At 39.4% G+C, this 23272-nt stretch overlaps 1 protein-coding gene across 5 annotated transcripts in view; it reads left to right on the top strand.

Moving 5' to 3' along the window:
* LOC134348459 (diacylglycerol kinase beta) overlaps positions 1 to 23272 on the top strand; it is a 579084-nt gene that overhangs the window by 332727 nt on the left and 223085 nt on the right. For all 5 annotated transcript variants that reach the window (XM_063051878.1, XM_063051881.1, XM_063051880.1 and 2 more), the window contains 3 exons: positions 15878 to 15963; positions 16177 to 16266; positions 17173 to 17333. In XM_063051878.1, coding sequence (XP_062907948.1) covers positions 15878 to 15963; positions 16177 to 16266; positions 17173 to 17333 — 337 coding nt within the window. The remainder of the gene's footprint in view (positions 1 to 15877; positions 15964 to 16176; positions 16267 to 17172; positions 17334 to 23272) is intronic.

Genomic DNA, 23272 nt, shown 5'->3' on the forward strand with positions numbered 1-23272 from the left:
CTTAATCTAATTAAATTTAACAAATAAGCCCCACTTCCTCTTCCTTCCTGGCAGCTGATTTCTACCATTCATTTCAATGGAGCATTTCATTGTGTGAGGTTTTACTGGCAAAGGCAGGCAGACAGGCTTCCCAACCTGATAGCTAGGAAGTTTGTGCAAGTTCACACTGGCCTGTTCAACTCAGTGAGCAGCAGTGCAGAAACAGTTGGCAGCACAGGTAAAAGGCCAAAACATGTCTCCACCAGATTAAAGCCATGAAACCAGTGAAACTGAGACTACCACAAGGAAACCCCTGATCTGAGGATCTAACCTAATACATTGTCATTATTCAGATCATTCGTATTTAGCCTCTGTATAACAATATATTGTTCGACAGCAACGTAAAAAATTATACCAAAGTTGCTCTAAAAGTACAATCTGCTTTGATGGAAATCGCCATTTTAACGGTGTATGTCAAATGATCTACGTTGTTAATATAATGTTGCTACAAAGCCTTGTAGCAACAGACTTAATTTGATCGTGACTTATGAAACTGTTTTTATTGGAAGATGTATAAAAAACTACCACATAAATAACACGGCAGCTGAATTTGTTTTATTTGTAATGTTCTGATGGTCTTATTCTGGCAATATTAATATGATCTCAAAAAGTATATTTCAAACAAAAGTGGATGTGGGTGCTTTGAAATGAACCTTTTATTCTTGTGTTATGGTTTACCAAGGATTTGGAAGGTTTGGTTATGAGTGCCAAAAAGATATTGTTTTCTCTTGTACAGTTACATTATTATTAATGTAGAGCACAACTTTAACAGATCACCATTGATTAAATGGAAAGTTGAGAGTTTGACAACAGTGTGAATTCACTGCTGGACGGTTAGGTGGTTCTTCTTGGTGTTTAAAGTAATCCAAGTGAATTAATTCCATAAGCTCTCAATTAAGTTCAGAGACAGCAGCGTGGAGTATGTGGGAGTTTGCAGAAAGGAGTGCAATTAGAAATAACCACATTTGTCATACATGTCTGCAATTCACGGAACTTTATATTAGCCTGATGGAGAGAGACAGTTACCTGAGCATCCTGATTCAGAAAGCACTAATTTCTCTATTGGTTAAGTTTTGGTTAGAGGTCAGGGACAAGAGGGTGCTACTATATTACGTAGTTTGGGAAGCACAGCTATAGTGGAAAAGAGCCTCAGCATTTGCTATCTTCCAGCACATTTGCAGCGCTAGTTATTGATGTGAATAAGAATAAAGTGGCAAGTTGACCAGGGTACCCTGGTACAGGTAATCATTTGGGTCTGGTGAGTAAAAGGGAATATTGTTGTATTGTTGTGTCAGGAGAATGATAATTGCTATGTGCATCCATGACTTGTGGTACCAAAGTGCGCATTGGCAGCTCAGTATCACATTTAAGAACATTTCCTTACTACTATAAAGGGATCGGGAGGATCTAATTGCTCTATTTGAAAACAAGGTCTTGAATATTTATAAAATTAACTGAGCAATGATAAAGTTTGAGGTAAAGAGCAAGGAATGCTCTCTAACTCGATAAAGTTCGAGTTATGAAGTTAGAGAGCAAGTAATAGCCCAGGGTTTGGATGATTTAAGCACTGGGCCACTTTGAAGTGATCAGGGTGTAGGGGTTGGAGGCGAGGGACAGTCCAATTCAGCTCGCTGTTCCACAGGATTTGCTCGTCTCTGTGTTGGACTGAGACAGCAGCCTGCAACTAGTGGACTTCAGGATCAGTTGTAGTGATGCATGGTTTTGTGAACTTCAGTTCTGAATGCTGTTTGCTTGCTTTTATTGTTTGCACGATTTATGTTTTTTTTCCTTTTCTGAACACTGCGTGTTTGACAGTCTTCTTGTGTTATTAATGGGTTCTGTTGGGCTTCCTTGTTTTGTGACTGCCTGTAAGGAAATGAATTTCAAGGTTCTATAAAGTATACATACTTCGATAATAAATGTATTTTGAACTTTGGGCTGAAGTAGATTAGGAAACTCATTTGAAGATACCAGCAGCATCAAAGATATAAATAAATAATTCATGTTTCTCATTATGTTTGTTCCCCTGAGAAATAAATATGCTTTGGAAAGTAGTAAGAAGTTAAGCTAACAAGAGGGGAGGTCTGTGGTCCATCCAAAAATACTAAGCTTGTAATGATTTGAGAACAATTTAAAAATCAGCAAACGATGAAAGGGAAATGGTTACAGGAAGAAAATGGAAAATAAGAATGATGAAGAAATGACTGGAATGTAAAAGTCCAACATCAGTAGTAGAGCAGCTGTTATGATCATGCTAGCAGTATGATAAGAGGACACCTGGAGCATCGCATTACGATTAGGCTGGGTCAATCCAGTTTTATTAAATACAAATCCCCTTGATAAATCTGTTATTTGATGTGTAACAAACAGGGCGGAAAAGGAGAACCTGTGCAAATAATGTATTTGGAGTTTCAGAAGATATCACGCAACAACTAATGGCATAATTAAACTCATCAGTTTGGGATAATTTTATTAATTGCATGGCAATGAGTACATTATTTCAGTGTTTCTACAAGATGTAACTTCGAATTCTAAAAGGATCAACTGCTTGTGAATGTATCAAGTGCTCAGAGATAGTGTACTTAAGCCATTTATTGCCTGATATATTTACATGTATATGCAGTGAAACTCATTACCATGTTTTGAGCAATTTCATTAACTATTTTTGAACAAGTTCTATTTCACTTCTGATGGGAAGTACAGCTCAGTGACAGCAGCTTCCCTTCTGGGTTTGAATGGGATTAAATTCTCATTCCAGGAACCCAGCTTGATAGCAGAAAAGTTGAGGTTCTGTTTTTCCATTGGCCTGAGGTTGCCTTCTCAGATCAAGCTTAAAGATTTCATGGCATTCTGACGATGAGTAAGAACCAATTTCCTGGTCAATATCTACTGTTCAGTTGACATTCATTGAATAAATTATATAGTCATTAACATTACTGTTTGCAAGATAATATGTGTTATTTTGCAACAGTGAGTTCAGTATTTCATTTAGTGTAAAGCGCCATCAATGTTATGAAAGGCATTTTTAAAAATGCAGGTTCAGTCTTCAAGTTGATGCTGTATTATTCTGATAAATTAACCCTTTATTTAAATTGAGGTCCACAAGGACAAGAAAATCAGAAAAAAAGGAAAAAAACTGCAGATGCTTGGAATTTTAAACTAAATGCAGAAAATGCTGTAAATGATAAAGGATCTCAGACCTCAATGTCAACTATTTATCCCCCTCTGTATATGCTGCCTGACTTCCTACACCTTTTGTGTGTGTTGTTCAAGATTTCCAGCATCTGCAGAACCTCTCATGCTTATGAAATGTTCAGCAGGTCAGGCAGCATCTGTAGGAATATAATCAGTTAATGTTTTAGTCGAAGACCTTTTGTCAATGCCTGCAATTCTTCTCATGTGCCTTTGTCCTTAAACGTTAACTCTGTTTCTCTTTTAAGACTTGGTTCTCGCAGCAAATTCCTAATATATGTAAATGTATATGGCAAATAAAGCTGATCCTTAAAATTGTTCCTTCTTACAGATGAGTCTGTATATACATATATAGGTTTATATATAACCATATAACAATTACAGCACGGAAACAGGCCATCTCGGCCCTTCTAGTCCGTGCCGAACGCTTACTCTCACCTAGTCCCACCGACCTGCACTCAGCCCATAACTTTCCGTTCCTGTCCATATATCTATCCAGTTTAACTTTAAATGACAACATCGAACCTGCCTCAAGCACTTCTGCTGGAAGCTCGTTCCACACAGCTACCACTCTCTGAGTAAAGAAGTTCCCCTCGTTACCCCTAAACTTTTGCCCTTTAACTCTCAACTCATGTCCTCTTGTTTGAATCTCCCCTACTCTCAATGGAAAAAGCCTATCCACATCAACTCTATCTATCCCCCTCATAATTTTAAATACCTCTATCAAGTCCCCCCTCAACCTTCTACACTCCAAAGAATAAAGACCCAACTTGTTCAACCTTCCTCTGTACCTTAGGTGATGAAACCCAGGTAACATTCTAGTAAATTTTCTCAGTACTCTACTTTGTTGACATCTTTGCTATAATTCGGTGACCAGAACTGTACACAATACTCCAAATTTGGCCTTATCAATGCCTTGTACAATTTCAACATTACATCCCAACTCCTATACTCAATGCTCTGATTTACAAAGGCCAGCATACCAAAAGCTTTCTTCACCACACTATCCATATGAGATTCCACCTTCAGGGAACTATGTACCATTATTCCTAGATCCCTCTGTTCTACTGCATTCTTCAATGCCCTACCATTTACCATATATGTCCTATTTTGATTCGTCCTACCAAAATGTAGCACCTCACATTTATCAGCATTAAACTCCATCTGACATCTTTTAGCCCACTCTTCTAACTGGCCTAAATCTCTCTGCAAGCTTTGAAAACCTACTTCATTATCCACAACTCCACCTATCTTAGTATCATCTGCATACTTACTAATCCGATTTACCACCCCATCAACCAGATCGTTAATGTATATGACAAGCAACATTGGACCCAGTACAGATCTCTGGGGCGCACCACTAGTCACCGGCCTCCAATCTGACAAACAGTTTTCCACCACTACTCTCTGGCATCTCCCATCCAGCCACTGCTGAATCAGTTTTACTACTTCAATATTAATACCTAACGATTGAACCTTCCTAACTAACCTTCCATGTGGAACCTTGTCAAAGGCCTTACTGAAGTCCATATAGACAACATCCACAGCTTTACCCTTGTCAACTTTCCTTGTAACCTCTTCAAAAAATTCAATAAGATTTGTCAAACATGACCTTCCACGCACAAATCCATATTGACTGTTCCTAATCAGACCCTGTCTATCCACATAATTATATATACCATCTCTAAGAATACTTGCCATCAATTTACCCACCACTGACATCAAACTCACAGGCCAATAATTGCTAGGTTTACTCTTAGAACCCTTTTTAAACAATGGAACAACATGAGCAATACGCCAATCCTCCGGCACCATCCCCGTTTCCAAAGACATTTGAAATATTTCTGTCAGAGCCTCTGCTATTTCCATACTAACTTCCCTCAAGGTCCTAGGGAATATGCTGTCAGGACCCGGAGACTTATCCACTTTTAGATTCCTTAAAAGCACCAGTACTTCCTCTTCTTCAATCATCATAGTTTCCATAACTTCCCTACCTATTTCCCTTACCTTACACAATTCAATATCATTCTCCTTAGTGAATACTGAAGAAAAGAAATTGTTCAGAATCTCCCCCATCTCTTTTGGCTGCACACATAGCTGTCCACTCTGATTCTCTAAGGGACAAATTTTATCCCTCACTATCCTTTTGCTATTAATATAACTGTAGAAACCCTTTGGATTTATTTTCACCTTACTTGCTAAAGCTGCCTCATATCTTCTTTTAGCTTTTCTAATTTCTTTCTTAAGATTTTTTTTACATGCTTTATATTCCTCGAGCACCTCATTTACTCCATGCTGCCTATATTTATTGTAGATATCTCTCTTTTTCCGAACCAAGTTTCCAATATCCCTTGAAAACCATGGCTCTCTCAAACTTTTAACCTTTCCATTCAACCTAACAGGAACATAAAGATTCTGTACCCTCAAGATTTCACCTTCAAATGACCTCCATTTCTCTATTACATCCTTCCCATAAAACAAATTGTCCCAATCGACTCCTCATAAATCCTTTCGCATCTCCTTAAAGTTGCCCTTTCTCCAATCAAAAAACTCATCCCTGGGTCCAGACCTATCCTTCTCCATAATTATATCAAAACTAATGGCATTGTGATCACTGGACCCGAAGTGCTCCCCAACACATACCTCCGTCACCTGACCTATCTCATTCCCTTACAGGAGATCCAACACTGCCCCTTCTCTAGTTTGTACCTCTATGTATTGCTGCAAAAAAACTATCCTACACACATTTTACAAACTCCAAGCCATCCAGCCCTTTTACAGTATGGGCTTTCCAGCCTATGTGTGGAAAATTAAAATCTCACACAATCACAACCTTGTGCTTACTACAAATATCTGCTATCTCCTTACAAATTTGCTCCTCCAATTCTCACTCCCCATTTGGTAGTCTATAATACACCCCTGTAAGTGTTACTACTCCTTTCCCATTCCTCAATTCCACCCAAATAGCCTCCCTAGGCGAGCCCTCTAATCTATCCTGCCAGAGTATTGCTGTAATATTTTCTCTGATGAGCAATGCAATACCTCCCCCTCTTGTCCCTCTGATTCTATCACACCTGAAACAATGAAATCCAGGAATATTTAGTTGCCAATCACAGTCCTCCTGTATCCATGTTTCACTAATAGCCACCACATCATACTTCCAGGTATCAATCCATGCTTTAAGCTCATCCACCTTTCTTACAATGCTCCGAGCATTAAAATAAATGCATTTAAGAAATTTTCTACCTCTTACTCTCTGTTTGTTACTAACGGTGCAAACAACTTTACTATTTTCTTTTTCTTCCTTCTCCCCTACATATGTTCCTACACTCTGGTTCCCCTCCCCCCTTGTATCTAGTTTAAATCCACTGGAGCCTCTCTAGCAAACCTACCTGCAAGAATATTCGTTCCCCTCCAGTTCAGATGTAAACCATCCCGCCGGAACAGGTCCCACCTTCCCTGGAAAACTGCCCAATTATCTATAAATCTGAAGCCCTCCCTCCTGCACCATGTCTTCAGTCACGTGTTGATCTGCGCTATCTTACTATTTATATATACCTATATAAACCGGATATATTTTAGAAATAATACCTGGTATTTTATACAGCTGCAGTGCACCATAAAACTTAGAGAAAGCTAAAGAAAAAATGTCTTCTCTCATCATTCAATGATGCATGGTTGAAATTTTCAAACTACCACGCCAAAGTAAACAGCTTTAGTCCTTCCTGCCAGTGCTCCCCAGCTCAGTGTTCAGCCATAATCATCATCCCACCAGATCTACACTGAACACTTAGAACTGCAACACAAAAGGTTTTATCTGGTTTCTAAGCAATTAGCCTGGAAGCAGCTGTTAGTTGATTAAAGGCTACAGTAAATGTTTTAGTTTTATTTACTGATTGTATGATACAGTAAAAGTACACACTTTGTGCTTTAATAAAACAACAGCCAGTTCCCATCAGTGACAGAAAACCAATAACTCTGAGCTATGGAAGCTGGATTAGTTAGTTGGTCCAGCCTTCAAAAGAGATTAACTGGTGGTTAAGAAGGAAAAGCAACAAGAGGGGAAGGTGGAGAGTAAAGGAAGCATGATGCAATGTTACAGAAGTAAAGGTGCTTGCCCAGTCCACTGAGTACGACAAAGTAGAAACAGAAAGCTCTGCCTCAAACAGAACCTTGATATCTTGGAAGTAACACAAAACCCACAGGCATGGTATACGATTAAAATTAGGATTGTGTGAATTGGATCAACACCCTGATGGTTGTAGGAAAGTAATTGTTCCTGAACCTGGTGGTGTGGGAATTTAAGCTGCTTTATACCCAATGGTAGCAGCAGGAAGGAGACATAGCACAGATGGTGGGGATAGTCGATAACAGATGCCACCTATTTGAGACAATGGCTCTTAGAGATGATTTCAATGATAAGGAATGGGCCAAACTGTGTCCACTATCTCTACAACCTCTTGTAACGCTGTGCATTGAAATTCCCATACCAGGTCACGATGCAACCATTTTGGATAGATTTTACAGATCCATCTGTACAAGTACGGTTGTTAGAGTATTAAGTGATGTGCCATATACTCTTAATGTTTCTAAGAAAGTAGAGGCCAAGAAAGTTAAATAATGATACGATACAGAAGTGCACTAGAGGCAACTTCTCATGGTCCCAGAACTTATCCTCTACAGTCAAGAAAGCTCACCAATACCTCTACTTTCTGAGGAGGCTGAAGATAGCTGATCGATGCACCTCAGTACCCACAACCTTTCACAGATGCACAGTGGAGAGCATTCTAACATGTTGCATCACTGTGTGGTATGGAAACTGCACTTTAGCAAACTGGAGAACTCTGTACCATGGGTAGTTAAAACTACCCAACACATCACCAGCACCATCAAGGACATACATTCAGAAAGCTGCCAGAGAAAGGCCAGCAATATCATGAAGAATCCCACCGACCCTGCTTATGGACTGTTTTTCCCACCGCCATCAGTGAAGAGGCTACGCAGCATCCATGCCTGGACCACCAGGCTCAAAAACAGTTTTTTCCCCCAGGCTGTCTAGCTGATCAACACGTTTGCCCATTAACCAACCCCACCACCATTACGTATTCATCACTCAACATCACTTTATGTACATACAGTCAGTCTGTGTATATAACAGTTACTTCTGAGATGTGTTTTATAGGTTTACTTCTGTTTTTTCTTGTATTCTTTATGCTGCATGCGATCCAGAGTGGACAATCATTTCGTACTCCCTTACACTCGTACTGAAGAATGAGAATAAACAATCTTGAAGCTCGAGCCTTGGTCACTTGAGGAAAAGGACAATTTGTTCTCGGATTTACAAATTTGAGTCTTTGGAACATTGAGCACTAAGCTGATAACATGTCCTGGTCAATGGTTTCTGTTTAATGTAGAGAGCAAACCGGTAAACCTTGGCTGTAAGAATACATTAGCTGTTTTTAGCATACAATTTTAATATGTGGCCTTTCTAGCACCTGGATCCAACATCTGGTTAAATATTAAAACTATTGTTATTTCTGAAGATGAAGATGATCGATTACAGTAACTAACAGCAGTCCAACTTAATGAGACATCAGCAAGGGTATTATTGATCAGCAAGGCTAAAAGCCCATACTCCATAGAAGGGAGGCATTAGTCAAGCCTGGTTGAAGGCAGAAGAAAGGGTTGAGTAATTATTCAACTGGGATTTGAGAAAGAGAAAGGGAGAATTCAAAGCACCCTGACTACTGCTGTGTCCTTTCCATAAGCCCCGGCACAACTTTCCAGGCTACTGTACATTTCTGTGGCAGTGCAATAATATATTGCATGCGGCAAGTAACAAACACCAAACTTGCTGACACCGATAGCTTAGTAATAAAACTTCTGTGCGTAATATCCGAGCCAAAGGAGAGTGAGTAAAGATCATGGTGGATGCAGAACAGCTTGCTCATAAAGGTTAAAAAAAAAATACTAAGTTAATGAACTTAACCAGTGAACACAAACATCCAGTCTTTGGTTATTCAAGTGTTTATAATGTATTCTTTATGAATCATGTTTTATTTGCTGATCATCATGAAAATTTCAGAATCACAGGTGCTCCTGCTCCCATGTAATGTTTGCCTGTGTGCAATTAACAACAGAAAAATCACAACTGTCAATGCATGTATATGAAAGTAATTCACCTCAGCAAACAAACTTTGGAGAATTCCATCTCCAGTTTCTTTTCAAGTCACAGGAGAAAATAATAAAACAAGGAAATTAGACTCCTGACATTGTAAATCCTATTGACCATAAGACCATAAGACAAAGGAGCAGAAGTCGGCCATTCGGCCCATCGAGTCTGCTCCGCCATTTTATCATGAGCTGATCCATTCTCCCATTTAGTCCCATTCCCCCACTTTCTCACCATAACCTTTGATGCCCTGGCTACTCAGATACCCATCAATCTCTGCCTTAAATACACCCAATGACTTGGCCTCCACTGCCACCCGTGGCAACAAATTCCATAGATTCACCACCCTCTGGCTAAAAAAATTTCTTCGCACTTCTGTTCTGAGTGGGCGCCCTTCAATCCTTAAGTCATGCCCTCTCGTACTAGACTCCCCCATCATGGGAAACAACTTTTGCCACATCCACTCTGTCCATGCCTTTCAACATTCAAAATGTTTCTATGAGGCCTCCCCTCATTCTTCTAAACTCCAAGGAATACAGTCCAAGAGCGGACAAACGTTCCTCATATGTTAACCCTCTCATTTCCGGAATCATTCTGCTGAATCTTCTCTGTACCCTCTCCAATGTCAGCACATCCTTTCTTAAATGAGGAGACCAAAACTGCCCACAGTACTCCATGTGAGGTCTCACCAGCGCCTTATAGAGCCTTAACATCACATCCCTGCTCCTATACTCTATTCCTCCAGAAATGAATGCCAACATTGCATTCGCCTTCTTCACTACCAACTCAACCGGAGGTTAACCTTAAGGGTATCCGGTAAAAGGACTCCCAAGTCCTGTTGCATCTCAGAACTTTGAATTCTCTCCTCATTTAAATAGTAGTCTGCCCATTTATTTCTTCTGCCAAAGTGCATAACCATACACTTTCCAGCATTGTGTTTCATTTGCCACTTCTTTGCCCATTCTTCCAATCTATCCAAGTCTTTCTGCAGACTCTCCGTTTCCTCAGCACTACCGGCCCCTCCACTTGTCTTTGTATCGTCAGCAAACTTAGCCACAAAGCCATCTATTCCATAATCCAAATCGTTGATGTACAATGTAAAAAGAAGCTGCCCCCAACACGGACCCCTTTGGAACACCACTGGTAACCGACAGCCAACCAGAATAGGATCCCTTTATTCCCACTCTGTTTCCTGCCAATCAGCCAACACTCTATCCACTTATGTAACTTTCCCGTAATTCCATGGGCTCTTATCTTGTTAAGTAGCCTTATGTGTGGCACCTTGTCAAAGGCCTTCTGAAAATCCAAATATACAATATCCACTGCATCTCCCTTGTCTAGCCTACTTGTAATTTCCTCAAAAAATTGTAATAGGTTTGTCAGGCAGGATTTTCCTTTAAGGAATCCATGCTGAGTTCTGCCTATCTTGTCATATGCCTCCAGGTACTCTGTAACCTCATCCTTGACAATCGACTCCAACAACTTCCCAACCACCGATGTCAAGCTAACAGGTCTATAATTTCCTTTTTGCTTCCTTGCCCCCTTCTTAAATAGCGGAGTGATATTTGCAATCTTCCAGTCCTCTAGAACCATGCCAGAATCTATCGACTTTTGAAAGATCATGGCTAATGCCTCTGCAATCTCCACAGCTACTTCCTTCAGAACACGAGGGTGCATTCCATCTGGTCTGGGAGATTTATCTACCTTTAGACTATTCAGCTTCCTGAGTACTTTCTCTGTCGTAATTGTGACTGCGCACACTTCTCTTCCCTGCCACCCTTGAGTGTCCGGTATCCTGCTGATGTCTTCCTCAGTGAATTCTGATGCAAAATACTTGTTCAGTTCCTCTGCCATCTCCTTATCTCCCATTACAATTTCTCCAGCATCATTTTCTATCGGTCCTATATCTACTCTCACCTGTCTTTTACTCTTTATATACTTGAAAAAGCTTTTAGTATCCTCTTTGATATTATTTGCTAGCTTCCTTTCATAGTTGATCTTTTCCCTCTTAATGGCCTTCTTAATTTCCTTTTGTAAGCTTTTAAAAACTTCCCAATCCTCTGTCTTCCCACTAATTTTTGCTTCCTTGTATGCCCTCTCCTTTGCTTTAAGTTTGGCTTTGACTTCTCTTGTCAGCCGCGGTTGCATCCTTTTCCCATTCGAAAATTTCTTCTTTTTTGGAATATACCTGTCTTGCACCTTCCTCACTTCTCGCATAAACTCCAGCCACTGCTGCTCAACCGTCCCTCCCACCAGTGTCCCTTTCCAGTCAACTTTGGCCAGTTCCTCTCTCATGCCACTATAATTTCCTTTACTCCACTGAAATACCGACACATCAGATTTAAGCTTCTCTTTTTCAAATTTCACAGTGAACCCAATCATGTTATGATCACTGCTTCCTAAGGGTTCCTTCACCTCAATCTCTCTAATCACCTCCAGTTCATTACACAATACCCAATCCAGTACAACCGATCCGCTAGTGGGCTCAACAACATGCTGTTCTAAAAAGCCATCTCGCAGACATTCTACAAATTCTCTCTCTTGAGATCCAGTGCCGATCTGATTTTCCCAATCCACTCGCATGTTAAAATCCCCCACAATTATCATAACACTGCCCTTCTGACAAGCCTTTTCTATTTCCTGTTGTAATTTGTAGTCCACATCACTGCAGCTGTTTGGAGGCCTATAAATAACTGCCATCAGGGTCCTTTTACCCCTGTGATTTCTTAGCTCAACCCATAAAGATTCTGCACCTTCCGATCCTATTATCACCTCTTTCTAATGATTTAATATCATTTCTTACCAATAAAGCCACGCCTCCCCCTCTGCCTACTTTCCTATCCTTCCGATACACCGTGTATCCTTGGACGTTCAGCTCCCAGAGACATGCATCCTTTAGCCAGATCTCAGTGATGGTCACAATATCATACCTGCCAATCTGTAGCTGTACGACAAGATCATCCACCTTATTCCTTATGCTGCATGCATTTAAGTATAACACCTTAAGACCAGTATTTGGTACTTTTTGCTTTGATTTCACTGCAACTTTATTGCACTGCAACTCCTCCCAATGGCTACAAATTTGCCCCATCACCTGCCTGTCTTTCCTGACATCTTTACTGCTCACTATCTTAGATTTATTTCTGTTTTCCCCTTCCTCCGCTCTATCATTCCGGTTCCCATCCCCCTGCCAAATTAGTTTAAACCCTCCCTAACAGCTCTATTAAACCTTTCCGCCAGGATATTGGTCCCCTTTGGGTTCAGGTGTAACCTGTCCATTTTGAACAGGTCATACTTCCCCCAGAAGAGATCCCAATGATCCAAGAACCTGAAGCCCTGCCCCCTGCACTTGTCTCTCAGCCACGCATTCATCTGCCTGATCCTACTATTCTTGCCTTCGCTAGCACATGGCACAGGTAGCAATCCTGAGATTACTACCCTGGAGGTCCTGCTTCTCAGCTTCTATTGATACTCAAACTGTGATGAGAAGTTCTGTGAGCTGCCCTTCTTGAAAATGGAGAGTGCAGTTGAAAGGTCATGAGGCAAAGGTATCTGTTCCTTTTTTTTTAAGAGATCTCTGGTTTAGTGTTCTATATTAAAAGTTCATTCAAACAGTAAGTAAGATAAGCATCTCGTCCAATATATCACTTAAGTTTGGGCAATGTAAGTCATAATTACTAGAAAATAAATTGTAGTTCAGTATGTATAAAAATTAATATTTTGAGTGATTTTGTTGGCAGTGCTGCTAGTATTCAGGATACTCAACTAAACCTATCCCCTGCTGTTACAGACTTTTTAGGGTGATGGATACAGACAGTAGCTTGCATTTCTGAAAAGCATCACTGGAAATGTTTGGGCATTCTGGTTGCCATTTTTGGCTTTATGCTATTATGGCTTTGTCAGGAAGAATCAAAATCAATATGCTCTGTAAAAGGATTCTTGCATGTCAGGCCAAGGCTGAGACTAAGAACCCAGATAACCAGATGGACCAAGGTTGTTATATGGTCTGGGGTTATGCAGTCATGGTGAAATCCAGTTTCAAAATCAGTGAGTCAAAAAGACTTGATAGCACAGTCAATGGCATCTTCCATCATCTTGTTGCTATTGAGAATAGATTGATGGGTTCTAATCAGCTGAATTGGATTTATCCTTTTTTTCCTGATAGTTGTATGTTAGAAGTCCTTAAATATGTGTCTTTGATAATCAGACCTGGCAGTGTTTACTCACGACTCTCAGTAATTCGAATGATGCCTGAACCTGATTTCCTCAGGCCTCTATATTTCTCATGAAGCATTGAAATACTGAAGTATCCAGAACATGATTCTAATATTTTCAAATACTTAATACTTTTATAGCAAGCAGTGAAATAAGCAGTGGATCTATATTTAAACCCATATGTGATTTGTCCATTATAAACAATACCCTGAACAGAAGTGTGAGTCTCAAAGCACATTCCTCGCTCTCACTGGTCATCACTTTCCACAATGTAAATCGTTCAAAAATATTTTGTGACTTTTGTTCCTGTTTAGAGTCTTCCCTCATTTTCTTTACACTCGTCCATCTACACCAAATGAACATTTTCCAAGAAAGTAACTAAGTATTTTTTACTACAGAGAAATCCAAAGAAAGAGTAATTAGCTATTTGGCATTTTTAGGGCAGCGTAAAGATTATTCAGAAGGTAGGCTAAGTGAAATGATATATATTAAGATTCTGCCCAAATGGCACTGCGTACGGCAGCCATGTTGTGAACTCCGTTCCAACTTTATTGAATTCAATTCAATCATGTCCAAGAAAACCAAAGTGTAGACCTCTGCATACCTTGTTTACTGGTTGACAGCTATGTACAGTTGATACATCATTTATTTAAATACTTATAGTTTTTTTCAAAATGCCAAATGGATTTTGAGCTCAGAAGATATTTAATGCATCAGAAAATTTTGAGAAAATCTGGATTGTGGAGATTAATTTCAAACTGTACTATATGGTGTGGTTGAAGTATTGAGGTGTTCTCCATTGTGAGGTCAGTGGTGTAAGGGTTAATGCTCAAACTAGCATTGACATTTTTCTAAAGCTCCAACTTTAAATCAGAAGCTTCTTTGTGAAGGCATCAAACATGGAGGATGCGCGTTGTGATTATCAACACGCTGTCACAGGTATAGTACATGAAAGTACTGTGTATTAACAACTCAGATATATTACTGGTATGAATATTTCAATTATCTAAGAACATTTCTTTTAACCAAAGGTCAAGATATAATACATACCCAGCTGTAGTTATCTGAAGCTCTGCTGGTTGTTTTAAATAGCACAGCTTGCAAGAAACAAGATAAAAGCAAAATAAAATACATGAGCTTTCAATAGAATATCTTGAAGAGCCTTTGAACATCAAAAAATCACCAGATATCGCTAGGGACCTGCAGAGAGGAAAGTGACTGGTTTAAATTGCATTTCAAAATACTGTTACTTTCTACCATTATATAAAGTCAAATTTTGTTTTTATAAAAAATTGCATTGGAGTTCCATAAAAGCTGACCACAATGATCATGCTTCTGCAGTCAGATACTTTTGTTTCAGTAACTTACATATATATAAAGAGAGCACAATAACGAGAGCATAAACGCGTCTTGATGTGCTGCAAAAGAGGTAAGCAATAAAGCATCTTCCGATGGTGTTGACTTGATTTGAATCCAATAATGAATTGACTGAGTCGCAACAAAATTGAAGATTGCTTCGTTTAAGGTATTAGTGATAGAATACAGAAGGGAAACAGGCCATTTGGCTCAGATTGACCAATGACCACCCATGTGTACTAATTCCAAGTTCCAGCGCTTGGTCTGTAGCCTTCTTTGTCAAGGCCATTTAAGTATTCATCTAGACACCTCTTAAATGCTTTCAGTGATTGTGCTACCGCCTGTTTCTCTGGCAATGTATTCCATCAATCTTGGTGAAAAGGATCCCTCTCAGATCTCCTCAAAATCTTCTATCTCTTATAAGATCTATGTCTTCACGTCTGATGGGGGAGGGGCGCATTTCTACCCTATCTTGTTGTTCCTCTCCACACCTTGTGGTGCATCGGGCAGCAACCTTACCATTTCTTTTGCATTTGTCTGTTTTATTACGAAGCTGGGTTGCTAGCTTGACACTCAACTCAGCATGAATAGGAAGCGTGCAGGGAGCTGGCTGGATTTGAACCTGGGACCACGCTCCTCAAAGTCTGGTGCGGATGCCACAATACCACAGGCTGGCTGATCAACCCTATCCATGCCCCTCATTATTTTATATCTCAGTCATGTCCCCTCTCAATCTCCTGCACTTCAGAGAAGGACCAAGCTTCTCTTGTAAACGTAGTATGTAAACGTTCACTAATTTTTGTGTTAATGATATTTATTCAGATAGGTGTATAAAAGTAATTGGCACACAATAGGTTTAAAATTCACTATAATTTGAAAATTACATCCGTTCTTTGTTTACAGATTAAATTTTTTTCGTGACATACCTGATTTCCGAATCTTGGCCTGTGGAGGAGATGGAACCGTAGGTTGGATATTAGATTGTATTGGTATGTTCAATATTCACAAATAATATTATAAAATTTACCTATTTGTTACATACTAAATTACATTGTCTTCTCACTAATGTCAGAAGTAATACTTCCGTGTTTTGATTCTTAACTATAGTTTTATCTTTATCTTTTATGTTAAATTACAGCTGCTCTGACTTACAGCTGCTATTTGACCTGAATTATGTATATCTTTTTTTTTTTCTGTTTCAGATAAAATGAACTTATTAAAACACCCACCTGTAGCTGTGTTACCACTGGGAACCGGAAATGACCTTGCTCGATGTTTGAGATGGGGAGGAGGTAAGAATGAAATGTGACTCATTGCCGCTCCTGTTAGATGTTTTATCATTGAGGCTACCTCTCTTGTCTTTGATTGTGTAAATAAAGCATTTTTGTTGCCCATATTTAAACTAATGCAATTTTCCAAGGGGCAATCTTGTAACGTTTCTCCTTGGCTGTCGAAAATAGTATCAGTCCTGAATAAAGACTGAGAGGACAAGAGCTGGATATATTGAAACCATTTAATGTTAGATTTCAAAGTGAGGTTCTTAAAATTTCTTGTTCTCAATGGCTTTTAATTGCTGTCTCACTAATATTGACTTCACGTTATAATGATTGCCTAGCGCAGTGAGTCTGCGTGAATGTTGTTCTGATTGTTCCCGTTCTAAGAGATTCATCTCTGACTCCTTGCATCCCCAAATGGTCCAAATTCACCTTTATGAACCATAGCCCCTTGCTTCTAAATTACTCCCATCTTTTTCCTACTTGTGCCAGCAGGGATGTATGATGAAGCTGTCAGTTTCAAACCCCCCGCATTATAGGTAAACTCCTTGGAGTGCAGAGATGCACACTAATGGGCTTTATATAAGCAGTGGCCTTGGACCCGGTGGATGTGAAAGCATTAAAACGATTGCAGCAATTTCTGCCACCCCCCCCCCCAACAAAATTCTGTCACTGGACTCGTCTTTCTTCCTCTCAGTTACTAAACAAGCCCTTCTTTCCCTCCAGTTACTGAACCAAAATCAGTGAAATGAGTATTATGTAAAGTTTGTAGCTGTGCACATGAAAACAGTTAGTTTGCCTCTGGATGTCCTTAATATCAGCATCAGATCCACAATATAAGCGGGCTGTTTAGAGATTATTTTATGTATTGTAAGCTATTTAGAGTCAAAGATTTTAAAACGCATTTCTTTATTCATGCAAAAGGTTATGAAGGTGGTAACTTAATGAAAATTCTCAAAGACATAGAAAACAGTGTAGAAATGATGTTGGACCGATGGAGTATAGAGGTGATTCCAAACAACATAGAAGAAAAGGGTGATCCGGTGCCATACAATATTGTTAACAACTATTTCTCAATAGGTGTGGTAAGTGCCAAAATACAGTAATACTTTTATGTTCTGATGTCAAGTTTTGATATTGCTCTGTGCTTGTTGTTGGGAGATGTATAGTTTTCATGCCTATGCTGTGTCTACTGAAAGCACAAAATGTTCATTTTTAATGCTAACTAATACACTCAGAATACAGTTTAGTCATTAGTATACAGTGCCTGTTAAAAAATACTCCCTTCCCCTTGGAAATTTTCTTGTTTTATTGTTTTACAAAATTAAATCACAGTGGATTTAATTTGGTTTTTTTGACACTGATCAACAAAAAAGGGCTTGCGTCAAAGTGAAAACAGATCTCTACAAAGCGATCTAAATTAATTACAAATATAAAACACAAAATAATTGATTGCATGAGTATTCACCCTCCTCACTTTAATATGACACACCAATTCATCACTGCTGCAGCCAACTGGTTTTTAAAAAGTCACACTTAGTTAAATGGGGATCTGTTTTTGGAGACTTGTGTGCAGTCGAGGTTTTCCAATTGATTGTGGTAAAAAATACACATGTATCTGGAAGGTCCAGTTGCTGGTGAGTCAGTATCCTGGCAAAAACTAGACCATGAAGACAAAAGAACACTCCAAGTAACTCTGCAAAAAGGTTATTGAAAAGCACAAGTCAGGAGGTGGTTACAAGAAAATTTCCAAGTCACTGACTATCCCTTGGAGTACAGTTAAGTCAATCATCAAGAAATGGAAAGAATATGGCACAGCTGTAAGTCTGGCTAGAGCAGGCCGTCCTCAAAAACTGAGTGACTATGCAAGAAGGGGCCTAGTGAGGGAGGCCATGAAGGGACCTATGACAATCCTGGAAGAGATACAAGCTTCAGTGGCTGAGACGGGAGTGATTACACATACAACTGCTTCACCAGTTGCAGCTTTATGGGAGAGTGGCAAAGAGAAAGCTACTGTTTAAAAAAAAACTCACATGAAATCTTGGCTATAGTTTGCATGTGGGAGACTCTGAAGTCAGCTGGAAGAAGGTTCTATCGTATGATGAAAACAAAAGTTGAGCTTTTTGGCCATCAGACTAAACGCTATGTTTGGCATAAGTCAAACCCTGAACAGCCTCAAAAACACACCATCCCTACCATGAAGCATGTTGGTGGCTGCATCATGCTGTGGGGATGCTTCACTGCAGCAGGGCCTGGAAGGCTTGTGAAGGTAGAGAGTAAAATGAATGCAGCAAAATACAGGGAAATCCTGGTGGAAAATCTGATGCAGTCTGAAAGAGAGCTACAACTTGGGAGAAGATTTGTTTTCCAGCAAGACAACAATCCCGAGCATAAAGCCAAAGCCACACAGGAATGGCTTAAAAACAACAAAGTTAATGTCCTGGAGTGGCCAAGTCAGAGTCCAGACCTCAATCCAATTGAGAATTGTGGCTGGACTTGAAAATGATTCCCATGCGATCTGACAGAGCTTGAGCAGTTTTGTAAAGAAGGATGGGGAAAAATTGCAATGTCCAGATGTTCAAAACTGATCGAGACCTATCCACGTAGACTCAAGGCTGTAATTGCTGCCAAAGGTGCATCCGCTAAATACTGACTAGAAGGGGGTGAATACTAATGCAATCAATTATTTTGTGTTTTATGTATGTAATTAATATAGATCACCTTGAAGAGATCTGCTTTCACTGACATGAAAGAGTATTTTTCTGTTGATCAGTGTCAAAAAAGCCAAATTAAATCCACTATGGTTCAATGTTGTAAAACAATAAAACATGAAAATTTTCAAGAAGGATGAATACTTTTTATAGGCACTGTATGTACCAAGCACCTTAATTTTACTTCACTCATCAGAGGCATGATCATGTAATACAAGCCGAATAAAACCAATACAGAAGCAAAAATAGCAAGTAGGATGACATTTATGTTTAAGAACAATAACTGTGCAGTGGCCATTATAGATTGGTTTACCATTTTATCTCATGAAAGGTATTGAGAGTTTGTACTGTGCAGTGTCCAGACTAAACAGCAGAAAGTACATCAGGTGAACTGAGTAACGATAGTCAGTATCATGGAGCTTCTGGTCCAGCAGGATGAACTAAGTCACATGCTTATGATTAGGGAAATTGAACAATTAGAATCTTTTTGCTGGGGCTTTTAAGTAATATGATCCACTCTCATCCTTTACCAGTTGAGAAGGGATCATTTTATTAGATGAAGTGATCCTTTGTAACCTCCCAACACTGGGTATCAGATACATTTGATTTCCAGTGTTTATATCAATTTTTAGCACTGACACAGAACAAGTTTTAGCAATTACATCAAAGGGGGACACATTTATGAAAAGACGGAGCCCTGGATGACACTGACCAGTATTCAGAATGTTTCATTTCCGGTCATATCTTATGCACAAATAATATACATTTGAATACTTCTCCTGCTTTATCTACCTTGTTCATCTCAAAATGTGGGAAATTTGAACAAAGGTAGCTCAGTTTAAGTACATTGCTTTGTATGTTTGCTTGTTTAATTGCATAATGTTGCATTATGTTTTCTAATTCAATTGAGTATAATGGTTATGAATATAATAAAGGATATTTCAGGTGAATACTAAGTTTCTTTAGAAAAACAGAAGGCTGAGGTTTTTCTTCATGGAGAAATTGTTTAAATAGATTCGTATATAGTATCCATGCTCATATGAATTTTCTAGCACATTAATGTCTGGGTGAAGTTGTCTTTTGAGGAATGTCATTTCATTTAAGGTTGTTCAACATGAAGTATAATCTTTAATTTATGTCAGTCCTTAGTTATTGCTTGTTATTTTTGATCAGCTGAAAATGACCACTTTATTAGATGCAGGCGGTACCTAATACTAGTACCAAATAAAGCACCACCTGTACCTAATGAAGTGGCTACTGAGTGTCTGGTTGTGGTCTTATTTATTTATTTACTTGGCAATACGGCATAGAGCAGGCCTTTCTGGCCCTTCGAGCACACTGCTCCTACAATCCCTGACAAACCTAATTATGAGACAATTTACAAGGACCAATCAACCTACCTAGTGTGTCTTTTGACTGTGAGTGGAAGCCAGGAAATCCGCACATTGTATACAGGATGACACCAGAAATGAACTCCGAACTCCAGAAGGCCCCAAGCCGTAATAGTGATGCGCTAACCACAATGCTACCATGGTGTTGTGTAGCCCATCCATATCAAGGTTCAACACGTGTGCTTTCAGAGATGATCTTCTGCGTACCACTGTTATAATGCGTGGTTATTTGAGTTACTGTCGACTTCTTGTGAGCTTGAATTCGGAGAGTCTGGCCATTCTCTTCTGACCTCTTTCATTAACAAGGCATTTTTGCCCACAGAACTGCCACTCGCTGGATGTTTTTTTTGTTTTCCCACCATTCTCTGTAAAACTTTCTGTAGCGAGATCAGCAGTTTCTGAGATACTCAAACCACCCCATGTGGCACCAACAAGCACTCCACTGTCAAAGTCACTGACATTACATTTCTTCCCCATTCTGATGTTTGGTCTGAACAACAACTGAATCTCTTGATCATTCTGGTGTCTTTCCCCTTCTTCTCCAGTCTTGATGAAGGGTCTCGGCCCGAAATGTCAACTGTTTATTCATTTTCATAGATGCTGCCTGACCTGCTGAGTTCCTCCAGCATTTTGTGTGTGTCGATTTCTTGACCATGTCTGCATGCTTTTATGCATTGAATTGCTGCCACCCAATTGGGTGATTAGATATTTGCAGTAACGAAGGTGCACCTAAAAAAAGTGGCCACTGTGTGTACATTGGGAATGGACTTGTCTAGTCATTTCCAACCTGGACTGGAACAGGTCCTGCAGTGAAAGAGATAGCTACGAATCGTTTTCTTGTTACCTATGCTTTACTCACATCTTGCTTTGGATTTAGTAAAAAATGTTAAAAAGGTTAGCCATCTAACTCAAAATAACTAAAATATTCCAAAGTAAGTTGAGTTATCTTTCACGAGCTTTGTATTGAGAGTGCCATGCTTCATTTGACTATATATAACTTTTATGCAAAAAAGGTTATATCATTACTTTCCCAACTGTTAAAGCTGCAAATGAGGAATTGTTTTCAGATAGGAAACATTATTTAAAAGTTAACCAGTAAGATAAATTGGCTTAATAGCATAAAAAGTATATGATAGATTTTGTCCTGAAAATTGGTGGTTGCTGGATACTTTCAGCAGTAATTTGGTCCTATCCTTTAATAACTTGGAATGTATAAAGTTTTGAAAGGATATGCATCAATGTCCTAACACATATTTTGTCTGTTCAATAGGTCTTTCCAATTATCATTTGCAGTTTTCTTTCCTTTTCTCCAAATCTAGTCATAGTCATAATCATACTTTATTGATCCCGGGGGAAATTGGTTTTCGTTACAGTTGGTCCATAATTAACTAATAGAACCATAAATAGTTATAGTAATATGTAAATTATGCCAGTAAATTATGAAATAAGTCCAGGACCAGCCTATTGGCTCAGGATGTCTGACCCTCCAAGGGAGGAGTTGTAAAGTTTGATGGCCACAGGCAGGAATGACTTCCTGTGACGCTCTGTGCTGCATCTCGGTGGAATGAGTCTCTGGCTGAATGTACTCCTGTGCCCACCCAATACATTATGTAGTTGATAGGAGACATCGACCAAGATGGCATGCAACTTAGACAGCATCCTCTTTTAAGACACCACCGTCAGAGAGTCCAATTCCATCCCCACAACATCACGTTTGGGTGAGATTAGAACTGGAGTGAAAGGTAAAATATTTAAGGGGAATCTGAGGGGAACCTCTTCACTCAGAAGGTGTTGAACGTGTGGAATGACCTGCCAGCAGAAGTGGTGGATGTGGGTTCATTTGTAACATTTAAGAGAAATTTGTATATGTACAAGGATGGGAGGAGTTTAGAAGGAAATGGTTTGGCTGCAGGTAAATAGGTCTAGGTTCAAGATTAGGTTGGCTTGGACTACCGTAGATGGGCGTAAGAGCCGGTTTCTGAGCTGTAGGCTCGCCCTAATGGCACAAACTAAGTCTGATAATATGATTCTAAGCTTAATAATGCTGATCCAACATGTAGACTAGAGGCCTTACATTTGACAGCTGATGATAAAAGGTAATCCAGTCAAGTTCTCCACAAAACTGCACTCATGTTCCTTCACCTAGCAGACGCTGCAGTTTGATCAGCTTTCTAGCATCACACCAAACAATGCTAAGCATAACAACGGCACCCTGGCCATCCAGATTCTGCCACTAGCACTGATTTGGAATGAGACCTAGGATTTCACTGGTCTAATCCATTTATCATAATGATAATTTACCCACTTGCCTATGTTCTTCAGTAGCAGATTTGATGAATATGAATGTTACCAAGTAAATAAATTTTATATGAGCCTTAAAATTTAGAAGAAAGATGAATGTCTATTAGCAAGTTTTCGTTGTATGGAAGACGTAATTATCCCACAAGATCCATAAATTTTCTTTCATTCTCAAACCACTCAGCTAGTTGAATGGTGTCATAGCAACAACATTGAACTTAGCGTCAGTAACACCAGAGAACTGATTGTGGACTTCAGAAAGGGTAAGACAAGGGAACACACACCAGTTCTCACAGCAAGGTTAGAATTGGAAAGAATGAAAAATTTCAAGTTCCAGGATGTCAATATATCCGAGGATCTCTGCTCGCCTAATACTGTATATCGATGCAACTGCAAAGAAGGCACGACAGTGGCTGTATTTCAATTGAAATTTGAGGAGATTTGATATGTCACCAAAGCCATTTGCAAATTTCTACAGATGTACCTTGGAGAACGTTCTAACTGGCTGCATCACAGTCTGGTATGTGGGGGCTTCTGCACAAGATCAAAATAAGCTGCAGAGAGTTGTAAACTCAGTCAGCTCCATCATGGGCACTGGCCTCTATAGTACCCAGGACATTTTCA

Source organism: Mobula hypostoma, chromosome 6, assembly GCF_963921235.1.
Source record: "Mobula hypostoma chromosome 6, sMobHyp1.1, whole genome shotgun sequence".
In the NCBI taxonomy this organism is placed as follows: Eukaryota; Metazoa; Chordata; class Chondrichthyes; order Myliobatiformes; family Myliobatidae; genus Mobula; species Mobula hypostoma.